At 31.2% G+C, this 22,155-nt stretch overlaps 1 protein-coding gene across 1 annotated transcript in view; it reads right to left on the bottom strand.

Moving 5' to 3' along the window:
- LOC142329279 (discoidin domain-containing receptor 2-like) overlaps positions 1–22,155 on the bottom strand; it is a 708,527-nt gene that overhangs the window by 67,199 nt on the left and 619,173 nt on the right. The window contains exon 6 of the mRNA XM_075373718.1: positions 4,517–4,693. Within this exon, the coding sequence (XP_075229833.1) occupies positions 4,517–4,693 (177 nt within the window). The remainder of the gene's footprint in view (positions 1–4,516; positions 4,694–22,155) is intronic.

Below are 22,155 nucleotides of genomic sequence, written 5' to 3' on the forward strand. Positions count from 1 at the left end.
TATGTCAAGGAAGCTATGCGTTGTTTTTTATACGTTATGTACAACTTAAAATAAATGTGACCAATGAATCAATAAGAATTAGCTTTTTGTCTTCTTTCATTCTATTTTAGCGTATAGATTAAAGCTTTTTGAGGGTGGCTTTTAAAAGAAAGCTGTAAGAATTATCAATGGGGTTTGAACTAATATTCTTAAATCTTTATTTCAGTTTTATAAAATCATAACTCTTTATTCTCAATATATATATGATTTATCAAATAATTTTATTGTAATATATAGAAGCGTTTAATAACTAATTAAACTATATAACTCTTTAACTCGTTCAAAAGTAACGGATTAAACAACATGAAATAAGACAGTAGATTTTTTTAAGGAGAATTATAAATCTAGTCAAAACAATTATTAATTTTAGCTTAATTTTATTCAGCAATCCTTAATTTTATACGCTTTAATTTTATAAACTACATTTTTTATATACATTAAGATAAATGCGTTGGAAAAAAATGCCTTATAGATTTTTCAATATTTGACGATGTTACAGGTTAAATTATTTTATACAAGATTCTATATAAACTAGTTAATCTCTTACCGAAGTGTTTCTTTAAAGGAGTACAAGTAATATAACTTTATATAAGCCAAGCACTAATTTGACGTAACTTTTATAAATCTCTCGAAGTTGTTAACATTTTGTAAATTCAGAGCGAGTACCTACAACCCGGTTTCATTCAAGAAGTTTTATAGGTCAGCTATATATAAAGTAAGTAATTAATTAATGTTTTAAGTAAATGTAAGTGCTTTGTGTTTATGGTTCAACAACATAACAGATAAAACAAGTAAAAGGTTGTAAGACGAGTAAAAGATGTCAGTGTAGAGGAAAGAACCTCTTATATTTTAAGTTTATTATGGTTGAAACCATTTTCATATATGACTAGTTGAAACGGGATGAGTGCTGAGTGCTATAATGCTGAGTAAAGAGAGGGATCTTACTTTGTGATCGACAGTTAAAAAGTGAGCAGGTGTGCCGACGGTAGTTTAACATCATACACAGCTTTTCATCAGTTTAGCTTCACCAACTAATTCCAAAACATACTTATAACATTGCTGTATTAAGAAATAAATCATTATATGTAGTATGTAACGAATACAAAACATTTCACGTTTTATATTTATTACGTTAATGGTATTGAAATAATTTTCATAGTTGAAAAATTAACGATATTTATTTTTTTTATAGAATGATTCCATACGGTTGTTGTATGTTCCAGACTTCTTTAAATCATTTTCACATAAATATGGTGGTACTTTCTCGTTTCTCTCCTCCCAAAGTTTGCAAGTTTTTCACGTGGAAATAACTTAAAATAGCAGGAAATATCGATATTAACAAGAACCCAAAAGTTTTTAAGTTTTTCACCAGGAAATAAATCAAAATAGCAGGAAATATTGGTATTAAGACTAACCAGGTAAAAAATGACCCAATAACCTAATAACCCACTAAAATGCTGTTTTATACCGGTCATTTTAAACATTCTCCATATTAACGTATTTTACATCTTAAAAATATAAGGATTACTGCTTATAATTATAAATATAATCTAACCAAATTTAACCTACGCTCGCTACGTTCGCTAACCTCGACTAATTAACACTAATATTTTGATTATTTAAATAATAAATAATTTCAATAATTACTGAATTATTTAAATACTAAAACATAAATAAGTTAAGTTTGTTTTTATTATATTTATAAAATAAATAAATATAATGGGTGCCCCAAAATTCACGCAAGATTTGAATTTTGCGCCATTTGTGCGGTAAAGTGTAGCCAATGAAAAAAAAAGACAGCGTGGCAGCTGACAGTTCAGGATTTTTTTTCTGTTTAGTCTCCGGGAATTACCATTCAGATAATAATTCAGAGGATGAATGAGAATGACATGTATGATTGTAGTCTTGTACAGTCTCAGTTCGACTATTCCTGAGATGTGTGGTTAATTGAAACCCAACCACCAAAGAACACCGATTATACACGATCTAGTATTCAAATCCATATAAAAGTAAATGTCTTTACTAGGACTTGAACGCTGGAACTCACGACTTCCAAATCAGCTGATTAGGGTAGAGCGTCACCACTAACCCGATGGGTTAGACCAACCCGGTGGATTGACAGTTCAGGGTTATTAAAAATGGACCGCTACACGAAAGAACAACGCGTTTTCATTGTTGAGCAATATTTTTAAAATAATGAAGGTTTGGCAGCTACAGTTCACAATTTTCGTAGAAAATATGGTCGGAATAGTGATTTAACTTCATCGACTGTGAAGAAATTAATTAAAAAATTTGGGGTTCAGAAAATCCACCGAGTGATTGTTGAGAATCAAATGCATCCACAACGTATCACTCACTGTTTGATGCGGATTTTGGGCTGGAGGCATCATCGGACCATTCTTCTCCAAAAATGCAGCTGGTCAGGCAATAACAGTTAATAATACTCGATATGGTGACACGAAAATTCAGTTTTTTTGTGCCTAAATTGCAAGATATGGACGTGGACGACATGTGGTTTCAATAGGACGGTGCCACATGCCATACAGCCCGAGAAAAATTCAATTACTGCACGAGTAATTTCCTGGTCGTGTAATTTTCCTTTTGGTGATCAGAATTGGCCGTCCAGATCATGTGATTTAACGTCTTTGAACTTTTTTAGGTTTAAAGTCTAAGGTTTATGCCAACAAGCCTACGACCATCCACGCCTTGAAGGAGGAAATTGTATCAACAAAATTCAGCCACATTTATGGTACACGATCAGGAGAATTTTGACAAGAGTGTGCGTATGTGCCAGCAAGGCCGTGGAGGCCATTTACCCGGTATGCTATTCCATACATAACCGTATACTGTATACTTTATGAATCAATAAAAAATTTACAATTTTTAATCTAAAACCTGTGTTTTCTATCAAAATTACTTCTTGCGTTAATTTTTGGACATCATTCATTTTTTCATTAAATAAATCACGTTATAGTTTGTAATTATTACAATAAGATCAATTGAATACAATTTTAAGGTACACCTTAGAACGTACGAGGCATGATCAAAAAAATAACGAGAATTTTTTATTTTTGCTCGCTATTTCTTTTCGATTGATTTCCTCTTTTTCCCACGCGATTACAGCACTGTCTCTAATATATATATATTTTCAACCTTATTAGACGAATAATTCAAATTTATCAGCCGATTAATTACGACGTATTTTATTATGGGTTATGATAAATGTTACGATAAAAGTAGAATGAAGAGCAGCGAAGTGATGAAGATGTTAGAGAAAGCTTTCAGGGAGGGTATTATATCGACACTAAGGATTTATGAGAGATACAATAGGTTTCAAGAAGGACGTGAAGACTATGTAGACAATAAAATTATTGGACGCCCTAACACATCGACAACCGAAGCAAATATTAACAAAATAAAGGATATTGTGTTCGATAATCGTTGAATCACTATTGGAGAAGTTATTGAAGATCTGGGAATCTCTTATGCGTGGTGTGGAGTAGAATTTTTAACTGAAATTTTGGATATGAAACTAGTAGCAGCAAATTTTTTTCCCAATCTTGTTGAATTTTCAACAAAAGGGTGACATCTAAACAACACCGCAGAAAAATTGTTAGCTGATATCGCTGATGATTCAGAATTACTTAACTGTGTTATAACAGGTAACAAAACACGGATGTACGGTTATGATATCAGAAACAAGACAAGTTATCCCTCCGGAAGCTATCTGAAGAACAAAGACCAAAAAATCAACCCAGTTCAATCAAATGTAAGTTTGTTCTGAATGAAAGAATGTACTGTTTATTCGCGATTACAGTGGGAGATTTTACGCCGTTTACGTAAGGCAATCCGAGGAAAGCGACCGTAAAAGTCAGAAAACAATTCTTGAATTTTGCCCTACGATAATGCAATACTTACATTCTTAATTAATTCGTGATTATTTAGCCAAAGGTATATCCTATTGAGCCCTTAGTCTCCATATTATCCAGATATGGCACCCTACGACTTTTTCTTATTTCCATTCATTAAACGAACTTTAAAAGGACAATGATATATGACGATAGATGAAATAAAACAAAATCGCTAAGTTAACTTAAGGCTATAACAGAAAATGATTTCTACCAATTTTTTAAGGATCGGGAGAACTTTGGCCTTATCTCTAAAGGAGGGGAGGGTTATTTTGAGGGAGAAAATATGAACGTAGAATGGTAAATGAATTCTTTTTGTTTAGCAGAATTTAAAAAAATTCTTTTTGGTAAAAATAAAAATTCTGTTTTTTCGATTACATCTCGTACATCTTTTTTTCGAAAAACCAAAGAAGTACATTTTGTAGATTCCAGTTAAATCTATTTCAAGAATAGGATAAAATGAATGCATTTATGGACGTGAAACATCACATATATTATAATATTCTACAAAACTTATGGAAAGAAAATAATAATAAATAAGAAAATAATTAATTTTTACAAATATTTACCTTTTCCATATCCAATATCCAGTTTAAAATTATCTCCACCATAAGTTCCATCAACAAGTCTACCAAGTCCTCCGAATAAATATCTATTACGTTTTTGACCATCGTATGAAATATCAGCCAAATCTTGACCGGGTTCCCAACTAGGTTCTTGTGGTTCACGGTAACTGATAACACCTTCTAGAAAAAAAACACATAAGGTTAATTTATAAAAAATTACACAGTCTACGTAAAACTACTTAAAAAGAATATACCAAAATAAACATAGGAAAAAATTATTAGATGGTAAAGTTGTTAAATTAACTGAAAAAGTAATATAGTAGAGTAGGATTTTAAAAGTAGAATAGTTTTTTCACAACAAAATGTTTTCACGACTCATCTGACACTCGAATTCTTTAAAAAAAATTCTGCATCACGTTTTCCAATAATTGCAGCTCAGTGCCCTCGATAACTCTTTGAATTTTTGTTTTCAACTCGGAAATCGTTCTTATTTTTACAGAATAAATTTTGGAATTAATGAATTTCCGGAGGAAAAACTCGTACGGTTTGACTCGCACATGATCTTGACGGCCGATTCGATTCGCTGTTACGCGAGATAAGTTGCCTATTAAATTTCTGCCCCAACAAACAGATTCCTCTCATTTTCCTCGTTTATTAAGTGGCATCATTCTGCTGAAACCACATACCATCCAAAACCATGCAATGAAACTTCTAAAGGTCTAATATCTCACAATAACATTGACAGTCACTATTTCCCCACCACATTCTCAAAAGAAAAAGAACGGCCAAATCACTTCACCGGCATGAAATCCACATCTAAATATCATTCTTTGGATTATTACGGGTCGTTTTTGAATGATCTAAGGAATTTCATGTCCCAAATTTGAAAATTTTGCAATTTTTTGCAAAAATACATAAAAAAAAATAGAAATGCCCCTCGTTACTAAAGATGGATGAGTTTCTTACAAAATCACTACAGTATTTATTTGTTGATTCTTCAGTATGTAAGAATGATCGATGTTTCAAATGGTCATCTATCTGAACGGATGCAGATGCAGATCTTAATTCGTTAAAATCTTTTTCAAAATTCTTTTTAAAATTAAGCTTATTGAAATGTCTATTTGCTGCGACGGACAGCGTACTAAGGTTTAGGGGACATTCACCTCAGCGACAATATTTTCGACTAAACGGTCAGTGCGAGATCGGCCTGTTTTTTTATTATTTACGATTAAACCTGTTCATTTGAATTTCTTCAACTAGTCTTTTCTCAGTTGTCTCATTTGGCCCAAACGAAGGCCACGGCCAGACTAATAAGTTTACAGAAACTGGAGTGGCAACAATCGAAAGAGAAGGCTTCACACTGCACAGCTGTCGGTCGTACTAATTTGGCGCATGCGCAAATCTTTTGTAGCAACATTAGTCTCGTTATTTAATAGCCACACCTCGTATACGAACATAAACATCCGGAAAATTACCATCCGTTTTTTTGTGTTCCTTAGGTGTCAAGATCCGGTCAAAAAAATCATATGCCCAAACTGAACCGATTACAGTACTTTCCCTTCTACATTTATAGCTCTGCTATAGCGCTATCTAGATGGAAAAGTAATAAACTTCGCTGAAAACCTTTTATAACTTTTAACTCTATCATCATTATTTATCATTATTTTAATCATTCTGGATGTATTTTTGAAAAATATTTTAAGAAATAAAAATTAAAGGAAATAGAATTTTACCTCGCTTCATTTTTTCTTTTTTTTAAATTTTAAACGGAAATTTCATCTTTCTCTGACTAAACCGTTTTATAAATATAAAAATATTTTCTTTACACTCATAGGACGGAATTTTTTTTATAAAACATTTCAGAAAGAAAAAAGTAATTTAAATTTAAAATAATCTACTAGGAAAAATTTTCAGAATTTAGACCATCTTTAATGTAATATAGATATGAAGAACAAGTTCTCCGAAGGAAGGCTACATTATTCAGCTAGATTCAAGTGAAATAATACATTAATTAACAACATAATACTACATTTTGATAACAAGTAAATGGAACCAAATGCCGGAAATTCATAAATCATAATTTTCAGGGTTGTAAAAAGGTAGAGTATAGATAATTTATATGAAAATTTTAATTACGATGAAATTATAAATAAATAAATACGATAAACTCTAGTGAAAAATATTATAGAACAAAAACTCAGGTGTCTGAAATAAAATATCAACGAATTGATATTTGAAACGCATAAATAGCTATTTAGGATGATTTTGTTTCGTTTTCATTTTTAAAGAGCTTTGGGAAAAGACAGTCGAATGAGGGAATGAAGTGTAGTCAGCAAGCGCTCTACTCCTAAGATGAAGCAATTCCACTTTATCAGTTTGTCTGTACGTGACGCCGGTTCTCTTCCCATTTACCGGTGTACAGTATAGCGTTCTTCGTTCCCGTTCCCCGTTTCCAGTATACTTCACTTGATAGATCCAGAACGTGATCATCGGCAACTCCGGTACGTGTTATAACTTATTTAATATTGTGACGTCACGTTCTTGATTGCGTCACTAACTTCTCTTCTTTTGACATCCAATTTTTTACTTTATAAGCCTATTAATTCATGTATTACATATTGTTTGAAACATTCTGTAACAGATATTTTTCAGTTTTATTGTAGAAAATATAGCAGACATAAACAATTAAAGAAAATTCTATTTACCACAAACTGCTAAAATAAGACGCTTCAAACTTCGATTATCCATCAAAATTAATACATAGATAATCTATGCAATCAGATTATCTAATTTTCACAATAAACAAATCTTTAAAAAAATGTGTAACTGGTATGTCTGTTCACCCTGCAGATGAAATGATAACAATGAACATGATTGTTCAAGCGCTACTAAAAGTGATTGCTGTGTAACGACCACTCTTACTAGCCTGACCGGCAACCGGGCGAGCGAAGCGAGCCCGACCATCAAGCCAGAACCTTCGACGCGTTCTTATCCTCATGTCTGTGAGTATATTAAGCATTTGACAGATATTTATTAAAGAAAAAATCTGATGTGTACATCACATGACTTTCTTGTATGCCTATTAAATTATATATAAACGTATTTTTAAAATGAAAAGTACATAAACTTTTTATTTGGCTATAACTCTGCAACCAGTGAAAATAAGTACCACTTACGATATATCGATATCGTTGAAAAGCTCTCAATGAGGGCTTATTATTACTGTTAAGAAAATATCTAAAATCCACATTTTTTGGATTATGGGCTTTTTTGGACACTTTTGGTCCAGTCGATTGCAATCAAAAGGGGAGGTGCACAACTAGATGTTACAACAGTCCTAAATCCAAAATTTCAACAACCTACGGCTAATAGTTTTTGAGTTATGCGAGATACGTTCGTACGTAAATACATACGTATGAACACACGTCACGCCGAAACTAGTCAAAATAGATTCAGGGTTGGTCAAAATGGATATTTCCGTTGAAATCTGGAAACCGAAATTTTCGCGATCAATACTTCCTTTACTTCGTACAAGAATGTAAAACTTGTTTTTTTGACACCGAATTTTGTGTTTTACGTTGGATATCTTAAAAACTACTGGAGTTACAGTTCTGGCACTTTTTAACCTATTTTCCAGCTCAAATTACATAAAAACAATCAACTTTATTCCTTAACTTGGATCCCAGAAATTACAGTAAGAATTCTTTTTATTAGAAGAGCTGAAATCCGGAGGAAGTCTTTCGCTAGCCGTAACTCGAAAAGAAAGTGTTTCCAGATCTATGTTTATATGAACTTTTTTCATTATTTTCACCAGTAGAATATGTTCTGAAATTTTCTCCGTTTCTTCGTACGCATCTGTACGGCTTTTGTTGATGTTTTTAGTTCTTTAGGGCTGTCCTTTTCTTGCTTAGCCGAATCCAAGACGCGAAAATTAATTCCTCACAAGAATGCATTTTTGTTTTGTATACAATATTTTTCATCCATCTTCTGACGCAAAAATTTAAAGGTGTTACATCCGGGGATCTTGGTGGCCGGCAGGGAATCCGGACCCATTTCTCAGGGAAATGAGGATTAGGAAAGTGGAAACGGAACAAGAGATGTAGGGAGGCGCCCGTCGTGCTGTAAGTATATTTTGCATCCCAGCGCTAGAGGAACATCTTCAAGCAGCTCCGGAAATTCTTTTTGAAGAAAGTGCAAACATATCTCAGAATTTAAGCGGCCAGGTAAATGAACAGTTCAAACAGCTGATCGTAAAGAAGGCCGCACCGTACATTGACGCAAAATCGGTGTTGAAAATTGCCTTTCACGTTTCATGAGGATTTACTTCTGTCCATGTATGCTCATTGCGTAAGTTGTTGCCATCTCGAGTGAAATTTGCCTCGTCGCTAAACAACAACTTATATCAATCTTTTTTCATTAATAGAACACATCCTGAAAGTTTCCCCGTTTCTTTGCGGGACACTCTACGTATATATATATTTTTTTGGTCTAGATGAATTAATTGGGCCCTTAAAGGTAAAGATTTGCAAAAAAAATCTCGCTACCCCATTTTTGATATGATCACCATACTTTCCCCTTTAATATAGCTATTCTAACTATATTCGCCGGGAAAGAAAAAAAGATGAGATAAAGTCAACATTAATTATTTAAAATATACTCGTAAACACTTTATAATGTTAAGTCAAATGCAGGAAGATACTAAATACCAAAAATAATTCACGATCCCAAAAGGGGTCAGTGAAAATTATTTCAGCATATATTATGTACACATTCAACGGAGGTGCAAATAATTCAGGGCTTTTAAAAAATGTTTAATTAATACTTTTTGAAAATTCATCTACAGATTAATATTGTTACTATAAAAGAAAATTATTTTTTAAATAAATACTTATTAAAAGTGACAACAGAAACAAAAAATGCCTTTTTGTGTAAGACGAAGAATCATGTTGTTACACGAAAACAGTTATGTTTTCTGGTTTGATAGAATTTGGATGCGGTTACTTTGTAAAGAATAAATGACTATTCTTTTTTTAAGCAAAGATTTAACATTCATGAATATGAACAAATAGTAAGTTAAAATTTCTAATTTATTAAATATCGTTTTATATAATTTATACCTATGGGCACCACACACAATCTGAAAAAACGTTCTGAAATTTTGAGGGAGCACCTTGAGATCAAATTTTACTTTAGACGGGAATATAAGTAAGTGCAATTTAATAAATATATACCAATGATAATAAGCTTAGCATGTCACTGAGACGAAATGAAATCTCACCCAACACTGTTTAACTTAATCACATATGAGAACGTAGCTTTGTTTGTTATCACCTTAATTTTATTTTTTTTTACCTTTCAATTTTCTAAAATATACTTCATAATGTATTAAGAAGCGATAAGGAATAAAGAAAATAGGATACAATACAGGGATTTGTTGCATTTTCCTCCTTATTAAATTCAAATTTTTTTGTTTTTCTCAAAATAATAGTCATCAGAGCTTTTACTATAAAATGGTTTCTTTTCAGAATATGTAATATATATTTCAAAATCTATTAGTTTTTTAAATATATCCCATTTTTTTTTAATTTTTTACACGACTGCTCAAAAAGAAGCGCAATGTACTTAGAGTATATGTATGTATGTTTTATCCACCGTAGAAGTTGAAAGGCTGAACCAATTTAGATGTATGACCCCGCATTCGAATTCTTACGTTACCGGGATTGGTCATAGGCTGTATAAAGGTATATATATATGCAGGTGATTCAAAAGGAAAGAGAAATAATCTGGAAACTGATTCTAGAGTTTGATGTAAGAAAAAAATTATACAAACAAATGTTCGAAAACGCTTCGTTATTGAGTTACGACTAGAGAAAAATTTCGCGCGGATTACAGTTTCCCCGGTGAAATTTCAGTATATTAGGAGTAAACTTGAAAGTGTCTTATGTTTTTTGACCTGAAAAATCGAATAAAACAGATTTCAGAACTGTATTTTTGGTAGTTTTCATGATATCCAACATAAAATAGAAAAATTCGGTGACGAAAATACTTTTTTTTTAAGTTTGAAGTACAATAATTTTGTTAAATAACTAACAAATGTCTAAATTTTATTATCAGAACGAGTAGAAAATATTATTCTGAGAAAATTGATTTAATAAAGTCTATGAAAAACAAAAAAAAAATCGATCCTTTTTAATAACAGACTAACAAAAAAAATCTTATGAATTTATAAAAATTAAAAACTGCTGTTTTTAGTACAGTAAGTTTAGACCTTCGAAAAATGAAAATATTTTTAATTTACTTTAAAAAAATACTCAATATATGGTTTGTACTCTAAGAATTCATTACATGAATGCCCAAAAAGGAGTGTAATGTATTTAGGGTGTGTGTGTGTGTGTATGTTTGTTCCACTGTAGCAGCTCAACGATTGGGCACACACCAATTTTGTTGTGTGACCCCGCGTTGGAATCCTTACGTTACCGGGAGTGTCATAGCTACATAAACATGCATATATATATATATATATATGCTTAAATAAATTTAGAAAATTTGAAAAAAATTATATTATATACCAAAATTGCCACTCGCACGCTATGTCATGTAGTAGTAATTATCCTATATTAAAGAACAGGGTTTGTCAGTAATGTTTTTTTTTTGCAGTGGTATTTTTTAATTTTTAATATTTATTTGTTTTTTTTAAATAATTGCCCGGTAAGAAAATGTTGGCTTGTCTTTTTATAGCTGAAAATCTCTAAGGGTAAATTAATCAAAGAAATTCTAACAATTAATTCATAGATTAACCTAGTGCCCTTAATCTGACCTAGGATTATACCATTGCAAATCAGCCGATTTCGAAGTCGAGAGTTCTAATGTTCAAATCCTATTAAAGGCGGGTTACTTTTATACAGATTTGTGTTCTAGATCGTGGATACGGTGTTTTTTGGTGGTTTTGTCCCTTCTACTCAACCCGCCCTCTCAAAGCCAGACCCGCTTTTTCAGCATAACTCGATCTTAGGGGGGGGGGGGGTGCCACTGTCTCTAACCACCCGAGTGGCCACGAGTAAGCATGGCTATGCCGTTCCCAGCAGCACCACCCGGACGGCCGAGACTAGATCTTTTCCTTCCTTCGCCTCTAATAGGGGGTCCCCGAATGGGTACTCCCAAAGGGTCTATGTTCTTTTACAATTTCCTGCCTTGCCTAATTACTCCTCTTTCCCTCCACATTCTTTTCATCCACCACCCTCCTCGTATTATAGTTTTTCAAAAGCCTTCGTTCTCATAATACCACTAATCATGCCAGTGATCAAGGCTCAATTTCTAGGACCATACAGCACAGCTACTATGATGTTGTTCTTTGGTGGTTGGGTTTCAATTAACCACACGTCTCAGAAATGGTTGACCTGAAACTGTACAAGATTATACTTCATTTACATTCACGCATATCATCTGCATTATGCAGATAATACGTTTATGCAGATAATACTTTATGCAGTAATACTTTACGGTGGTCCGGAGGTTCAACATAAATAAAGGATTATACCACAACATAGTTATTTGTAGCTTTTTTTAAATTTTATCTAGGTTAACCCGCGAAATGAATCTAATTACCTAGTTTTATATTAGATATCTAATTTTTACAGGATACTTAGAAAGAAAGAGAATTTAATTATGTGTAATTTGCTTCGTTAAAGGGGTTCCATAAACAAATTATATTAAAAGACAATAGACATATAAAACAATGGAAATTAATAAACGAGGAAAGACGTTATAAAAAACGTACCGACACTAACACAGCATTGCAGAAATTATGATTTAATTATTTCATAAGGGAAAGTTACGGGTAGGGGAAGGTGGTTAAACATTTGTTAAAAGAGTGGGGATGGACGAAGAAGTGGAAGTTAAGTCTGTCCGGCTCTTACCAGGAGCCGACTCTCTGCTGAATTATTAACAAAAGAAAGTTTATGCTTTCTTCGGCACAAGGTTTAATTTCACAATCAAACTTTTAAATTAAAAACTCAATGTGTACATACTTTTTAAAGTGTTTCAGACATTACGAACGAAATAAACTTGGTCGTAATATTTTTTATTAAATATTATTATTATTATTATTACTATATCTTCCTTTAACGTAACATTTCTTTTTTTTTAAATAAAGAGTTAAAATTATTAATCACAGACAAAAAATGTTAGCTGTAATTTGCGCACTTTCATTTTACTGGATTTTTTTATTTTAAATTCGGGTTTAGAGAAGATTAATGAAACATACTTTGGTGAAGCACTAAACAAGTGTTACTTTATTACATCACATAAAAAATAAATTAAGAGTGTTTAATTGTAACTTCTGCACTCGGAAAAAGAATTTTGTGCTTAAGACAAAGCGTATAATCTCAAAATAAAGATACCATATGATATATATTTTCATTTTGACCGTTCTTTTATTTTTTAAAACGCGTCAAATCATTTAAACCGTAATAGAGAAGAAATTAAAATTTCTAAAATAAAATCATGGACTTACAATTACTGAAATAACTAAGAGTTTACATTTTCATGATCAAAGATATTTGAAAAAAGCTTCTATAATCTATTTTGAACGTTTTTACTTAGTTTTTACTAAGTAAAATATTAGAATTTTCCAGAAACGATTTAACAATTATTACTATTACGTTTTGTAATATAAGCAAATGAGATTTTTAAAGTAAAAAATCAGTTCTATGAAAAAAAAAAGAAGCTGACAGTACAGTTGTAGGACTTTCCCGTCACTCGGCTTTTATCACTCATTAGAAAAATAGTAGCTTGTATGTGTAAGCCGTGCTAATGCACTTAATTTAAAATACTGATAATTTTATTTAAAAGTAATATTTTTTTGTTTATTTAATTCAATGATTCCAACTAAAACGCGCGCGCATACCGTATTTCATTCACGCGGCTGTGGCGGTACTAGCGGCAACATTACATACTGTTTTACACTTTAAATATCATTCATTTTATTTAATTCTACCACTCACTTGTGACGTCACAAAATAGCAGACTACTACAAAAGCTGTACATCAGTGCTACACTAGCGATCCTTGTGGCGAGAGGGAGTACCATTGATGCAGAATACCCACTTAGCCGCTGATTTATTTAGATCATTTTTTTGGATGGGGTGCAATTTTGCAAAAAAACTTTTTTGTAAATATTATTTTATTATTAATTTTAACAAATGAGCCTAAGAAAAAAAAAAACTTTAATTAGGCAAAATCTCGGGATACTGAGGGTGACCTTGCTCTATAGCCTCACTCCCTTGACCTTGTAAGTTGAACATTTAATGACATCAATCCTCATATATAGAAGTAATATGATCAAGTTTGGTCAAAATCGGTCCACTAGTTCTGGAGATATATAATTTAGAGAGTGATACATAACATACACACGTACATACGAACATCCGGAAAATTTCCATCCGGATTTTTGGGTTCCTTAGATGTGAAAACGTCAAGATCTGGTGAAAACCGCATATGCTCAAATTGGATCGACTAAAATACTTTCCCTTCTAAAGCTATAGTTATGCAATAAGGCTAGACGAGAAAGTAAAAACAATTATCAATAAAAGTCTAGTAAGACTTTCCCGGATGAACATTCTTATGATTGATTCTGTTTTCTCGGTTATTAATTCATTTCTAACAAAGTTATTATCCATAATTTCTACTTACGCTACATGCGCCAAGATTGCATAATTTATTTATCTCATGTTTTAGCAGTTTTATGGTCACATTATATTTTTTTCAATTATTAAAAAGTTACTTTTCTCGCCATTATAGGGTCTTATAATTAATTTAAAAAAATATATATTTATATATTTTATGCATTTTAGTAAATCTTACGTTAGGGTGTTTGAACTAGCTTAATATCTTGCAACGTTATTGCGTAATTATTATTAAAAAAATTTTAATTTTGGCAATCATTTTGAGGTAAACCCGGCGGCCGATCGCAGCTATTCGTATATTTCTGTAATCTTCTAACGATGATTAATCCGAATCCAAAATCAAAATACGAAACAAAAAGTGTTCACACACATAGATACATACATATTGAATACAATAACGAACTGTTCATTTGTTGAACAAAGGTAAAGACATCAAAATAATAAATAACATTATTGATTAAAAAAATAATCGGAAGTAGAATTACTAAAGATGGACGAAGCAGGAGCGATATAAAATGCCGAATAGCACAAGCTAAACGAGCCTTCAGTAAGAAATATAATTTGATTACATCAAAAATTAATTTAAATGTCAGGAAAAGATTTTTGAAAGTGTATGTTTGGAGTGTCGCTTTATATGGAAGTGAAACTTGGACGATCGGAGTATCTGAGAAGAAAAGATTAGAAGCTTTTGAAATGCGGTACTATACGAGAATGTTAAAAATCAGATGGGTGGGTAAAGTGACAAATGAAGAGGTATTGTGGCAAATAGATGAAGAAAGAAGCATTTGGAAAAATATAGTTAAAAGAAGAGATAGACTTATAGGCCACATACTAAGGCATCATGGAATAGTCGCTTTAATATTGGAAGGACAGGTAGAAGGGAAAAATTGTGTAGGCAGGCCACGTTTGGAATATGTAAAACAAATTGTTAGGGATGTAGGATGTAGAGGGTATACTGAAATGAAACGACTAGCACTAGATAGGGAATCTTGGAGAGCTGCATCAAACCAGTCAAATGACTGAAGAATGTTCAAAAAAAAATTATTATTTTTATTTTTGTTTTAATATTTTAAAATAAAACTAAAAAAAATTAATCGGCTATTATATCACCTAAACGTATCAGGAAAAATATATGGAATGTGGTTCAATCGAACGGTGTCTACCGTCGGCTGTTTTATTTTTTTTAAATTGTCAAGTAATTTCAATTGCTTTATTGTGATTAATATAAACTTTAAAGGGACCATTTAACTATTACGTAAACACCGTCTTGGTGATTTTAAACCGCTTTCTTCCCTTTGAAAACAAATAAAATAATAATTTTTTTAATCAATAATGTTATTTATTATTTTGATGTCTTTACCGTTGTTCAACAAATGAACAGTTCGTTATTGTATTCAATATGTATGTATGTATGTATGTGTGTGAACACTTTTTGTTTCGTATTTTGATTTTGGAATCGGATTAATCATCGTTAGAAGATTACAGAAATATACGAATAGCTGCGATCGGCCGCCGGGTTTACCTCAAAATGATTGCCAAAATTAAAATTTTGTAATAATAATTACGCAATAATGTTGCAAGATATTAAGCTAGTTCAAACACCCTAACGTAAGATTTACTAAAATGCATAAAATATATAAATATATATTTTTTAAATTGATTATAAGACCCTATAATGGCGAGAAAAGTAACTTTTTAATAATTTTCATCATTCAAAAAAAAAAAAATCTTTACACAAGAGGTAATCAATTTTGGAAATTTAATAATTCCATTCCAAGACGCCTTCCGCCCGGGCAACCCGTCCGGAAGATTTAGCTGCGGAGGAGTGCCCTGCTGCTAGTATATACATTTAAAAAGGCGTAAAGATTGCGCATTTTAAACTCGGCTTGTTTTTTTTTTTGTTTCATGTAAGATTTGTCATAACTTATATAAGTGGTTTATTATTAATACTTTTTTGTGTAAATAGAATTCCCTCAAAATCAATAATAATATGAGTTGGTTATTCAAAAAATGAATTTGAAATTACGTTTTAAATAATATTAATGTAGAAAAAAGTATAACCACATTACCGTTTAATTAGACTACTAATTATTTTTCTTTTTTATGCGGTGATGATGCAGAATGTAAATTTGCAACGCGGTGTATGTAACGTTGTGCAACATTTTTAAACCGGTAAAAAAATGTAAAAAAATGATAATATTACTTTTTCCTGTTTAACAATTTATATAATTACTCAAAATTTATTTACAATTCCTAAACCAAAATTAATATTCCACTAGTAAATCTATGTTAACATTACACTACATAATTCAATAAATGTATCCCGTAATAAATAAGTTTAATTACGAAGAAACGAGTGAAATAAAGGTAACTTTAGTTATATTATATATAAGAGCACCGGAAAGAGTTTTATACTGCGTATCTGAGAGGTATTTGAAGACAGTAAGAAATGGGGTTCCATTTAGTTAAAAAAATCAGCTTTATGGTGGGTTTTTAATTTTTGTCCGCCATCTTGGATCCGTTGCTTTGAATCAAACTTAATTTTTTTAAATAGAAAGATTGACATATGACACATGATTTCGATTTAAAATTTTACAAGAAATACAGTGGTGAAACTCATTTTTCTGGTAATGTCTTCGTTATTGAGTTATAAGCAATCAAAGTTGCAATGACGGAAAAATCGTATGAACAATAAAACGAGGTAAAACGTGCTGCATGGACAATTTTATTGCATTTTACATTTATAATGTACACAATAATGAACAACAATTAATAAATTAAACGGCTATATCAACTGATATTATTTACTTAAAATATTACCATATTTATCTTAAAATTTTAAATGTATTCGATCGTAAATAACTGATAATAAATTTTGAAAGCATACCGTTCTACAATAAATTTTCAAAATGCTTTCTCTCTACAGCTTGGTAGTGTGCTAATCTCAAGTAATATCCATTTATAACTTGTATCATTCCTGGTTATACAATAATAGATTCGTCAATTGTTCTTCTTTTCAATTCTTCAATATTTTGTAAACAAAACATGTATGTTTCACGTACCCCCAAAGAAAAGTAATTCAGAAAAGACAGACCATTTAACATAACAGTCACTTCATCAGTAAATATTATTGAATTAGAAAAATCTGCGTCTTAGATATACGAGTAGATTCATTCTTGGTCTACCGGTGCGAGGACGTTCCTTTACAGTACCGGTTTCTTATACTGTATTGACGGTTATCGGTATACTGTATTGACCACAGTCTATTTACTTACTGGTTCTGTGTTTTGAAATCTATTACTAAATAAATCACACACTTATAAAGGTCGAACTCTGTCACCATACTAGTACATCATCAACAGAGTTATTCTTTCGATTTCACCTCAAAAAGGCATTGTTATTTGAAGATTTAATATTAAATAAATGAACGAGAATGATAATAAAAATTTCACCAAAAAGTAAATTTGAACCACTAGGCCTACAACTTAATTTTAACTAGTACTATCATATTTTACCATTATAAGTATGTTGAAATAAACAGCTGAAATGAGGATTTAAAAAGTTGCATTATTTCAACTTAATACAAATTGCATTTCTGTAAATTAACAGCCAATTTACTCAATTAAATTTGTAATACATTTTTAATTAAGTATTTTCAGTTGATTTGTTTCATTTACGATAAGTAACAAATATCAGGTGATATTAACATCGGAAGTTAATTTTTATTTAGAGAATAATATCAGTTGTATAGCCGTTTAATTTGTTGTTGTGTTGTTAATTATTAGTTATTGTTCATTATTCAATATTGTAGCCCTGTTTAAAGTTCATTATTGTGTGCATTGTGAATGTAAAATTGTTCATGCAGCGCGTTTTACCTCGTTTTATTGTTCATACGATTTTTCCGTCGTTGCAACTTTGAATGCTTATAACTCAATAACGAAGACATTACCAGAAAAATGAGGTTCACCACTGTTTTTCTTGTAAAATTTTAAATCGAAATCATGTCATATTTTCATCCTCCTATTTAAAAAAAATTAAGTTTGATTCAAAGAGACGGATTCAAGATGGCGGACAAAAACTAATAACCCACCATAAAGCAGATTTTTTTTAACTATGCACAATCCTATTTCTTTCTGCCTCCAAACACCTCTCAGACGTGCAGGATGAAGCTGTTTACACACTGAAATACCACCGGATATATATATATATATATATATATATATATATATATATATATAAAACTTACGTACGTGTGTGTGTGTGTGTATGTAAGTAATACAATTTTTTTCCTTTTATATTTAAGGTACGTCATTGTTCTAGACATACCAACACGAGCATGCATAGGGGGATGTATATATGCTCAGTTTAATTAAATATTACTAAAACAGGGCAACAATGAACGCAAATTAAAGAGTATTTAATATTGAACCTGTATTGGGCTTCCAATATTAATAATAATTCTATTGAATCCACCACAACCGTTTATTCTCCACTTTGTTATCATATTCAATCTTATTTTAATTAAAATCGTAACATTATTATAAAACGGTCATTCTAAATTATTTCCTTCTGTATTAGTCTTTTAATATAAAATATGATTGACTTCACAAAAAAGAAAAACCCGTATGTGTTTTTTAAAATATTTTATATCTATATAACTTATATTCTACGCTGCACCAAAAAAACTACTTCGATGATTTTTTCTCTATTTTGTAGAAGTATATCTCTGATGATCTCTATGGAAGTTTTTGCCATAAAACATCAATGAAAAAATATTTTAAACAAATAATAACGAGATCTACACAAATTATTTGAGAGTATTTTAAAATTTAGAAATCCATACAAACTGATTAGTAGTCTATAAAAACGTCAACTTATCTGAACTCCTTTTGTTATTTTTCAAAAGATGAAGATTTCCAGACATTACTTTACTTATAAAATTTTGATATGTGAAGAACGGAGGCGACTTTTTTAAACCTGAGTAAGTTATAAAAAAACTTAAAATAAAATAAACTTTAAGAAAAAAGTAAAATCAACTTAAATTAAACCGTAACAAAATTATAAAATAAAACGTAAAAAGTTCCAAAAAGTAATACATTTTTTTTTTATTAAGGGCTTCGTGCTCGGCAGAGTGATGCTTAGGAGGAGATAAGTGAAACATTATTTAATGCAAAGAATTACGTAAAAAAAATTATTCTAGTCTTTGAGTACGAAACCCATGGTGACCGTATCTCCCCGATTCCATAATCGATTGTAAAATTAAATGCCATCAGTTAGTTACGTGTATTCGGAATTCATCGCACAAAATTTCATAAAAATCTATTAAACCAGAGTCTGAAGATATCAAACAAAATGATAACCTATGAAAATAAACAAAACTGTTAATTGGTATCAATACTCAATGACATGTTAGGGCGCGCTCTCTTGTACGACTTTATAATTAGAGCGCGCCTCACGCTTTTCTTTTGACGTGCATGAATAGAGCATTTTTAAAAAAATAATTAAAAAAAAATTTAATTTTTTCTTTTTAGTACGGATTGTTTTTTGTTTTTTAATTATTATTTATTTTTTTTTTAAGAGAAGTATGTTTTTCAAATATTTTTTTTTTTCTAGATACACATTAGAAAAAAAAATAATCTTGTTCTTTTGGTAAAATATTTTATTTTTTATTTACACCTTCAAGATTCATTTTTGAAATAAAATTTCAAGGATAAAAATAAAATTTGAAACAAACTGCTACAAGAAGTTCTATTTTTATTTTGAATGAGGAAAGGTCCCCTTACTAACATAACTGTTTTTTTTATTTTATGATTTACTAGCAGAGAAAGCATTAAAAAAATATTTCATGCTATGTAAATTAAAGCGAATAAAATCGTAAATAATTTTTTCAGAAAATATTTTGAGATTTCAAAACAGAAGTACCTTCTCCATCTTGCAATACATTTTTTTTTCGATTTAATTGTTGCAGATTAATTTTGGAAAAAATTTTAAGGGGGACTAAGTCAAAAAATAATTTTAAAAATTTCAGTATGAAACATTTATTTCAAATTCTAAGAAAGGAAAGGATCCCTTTCGGAGAAAAAAAGCAGCTGATGATTCAGTTTGTCAACTTAAAAAAAAATATTCCAGTATTTTTACATTAGTTATGAAATATATATACGTACAATTAATGTTATTAAAAATAATAGATCAACTTTATAAAATAAAATCTATGTTAGTATTTATTATACAGGTTCGTTAGGTAAAGTATAGATGAGAGAAGATCAAATAGTAAATGGTGAGTGGTAGGTAGAAGATGGTGTATAGAGGTTTTTGGTGGTGAATTGAAAAGGGTGTTCTCCTCCTATCAATCGATCCAGGTTTAAAACTATTGTTATGACTTCACCTGTTATACTCTTACACTAAACAGCTTATGATAGATCGTTTTTTTATTACTTTTTCAATATGACTAAAATGCACACACACACACACACACACACACACACACACACACACACACACACACACACACACACACACACACACACACACACACACACACACACACACACACACACACACACACACACACACACACACACACACACACACACACACACACACACACACACACACACACACACTCACTAAATTCCTCACTTATAAGAATAAAATAAACTGAATTTCATATACATTAAACTTATTAAAAAATATTGAAATTATTTTTTTATATATACATTTTATTTATTTCAGATCAACCAGATATATAAATATTTATTTAGAAAGAAAAACTGCTTTTAAAGGCACTTTTTTGTTGTTCTCATATGAAATTTTAATATTCTTTCACGTACTGAAATAGAATTTCTTTAAAAAACTAGTGTTATAAAAATAACAATCTGGAAGTCGTAAACGGGACACAGGTTTCCAGTCTGTTAAAGACCAATTTAATAACACGGCTAAGACGTACAATGGGTAAACTCTCATCTACACAGACGGCTCTTTCTCGGCCGATGAATGTGGCTGTTCTATTGTTCTTCCTGACACCGAGATATTATATAAACTTAATGCCTGTTCTTCTGTATTCTTTTCCAAGGTTTTGCGATTTACTCCGCCTTGAAACCCGTAGCTATGACAGCTTCCTAATAATTACAGACTCTAGGAGTGTACTTGAAAGCTTGAGCTGCAAACGTTCTGAATCCATCGTCCAGATTATTCATGATATCCTTTCAAGGATAAATAAGACTGTGGTACTGGTATGGGTCCCTGGCCATCGTGGCATCCTCAGGAACGAATGGGCCGATGAGGCTGTCAAGAGAGCTGCAATAAATGGTATCCGAGTACAATCAACATGTGACAGAGACTTCATGAGATCAATCCGTGTACAATTGCGGGTTTAGTGAAATAGATTCTGGCTGCTGAGTCCTCCCATGGCATAACATAACATCCGGGAGAATGTGCTCGAAAAACCTCTTTCCCCGAACAACAGAAGAGACCAAGTCGTCTTAACTCGGCTAAGGATTAGACACACCAGGCTTACCCACGCTCACCTACTTGGTTCTCCTCAGAAGATCTGTGAGGTTTATAAGGTCAAATAATCCGTGTACCACCTGCTCTTTGATTGCCCGATCTCTGGAACCATCCGAAAAACCGTGGTTCGGATATGAAATTTCTATTAAACCAGAACGAACGTATAAAACGTCTGTTGCGGTTCCTCTCATCAGTGGAATGAAGAATACGATTTAGTAATTTTTGTCTGATTTATGTATTTTATTTTGTATTTATTGTTCCTGTTTCTTTATTGTTTATTTTTGTTCTTTATGATTTATTTGTTTAATATAATACTACATGATAATATTACTGCAGCCGCTAATGACTATAATTGTTGATGCGACTGTAAATAAAAGCATTAAAAAAAAAAAATTATATATATATACATATACATATATAAGGTTCTCACTAAGAACCGGTATTTTAAATTACG

The sequence above is a fragment of the Lycorma delicatula genome, chromosome 8 (assembly GCF_047948215.1).
Source record: "Lycorma delicatula isolate Av1 chromosome 8, ASM4794821v1, whole genome shotgun sequence".
Lineage (NCBI taxonomy): Eukaryota > Metazoa > Arthropoda > Insecta > Hemiptera > Fulgoridae > Lycorma > Lycorma delicatula.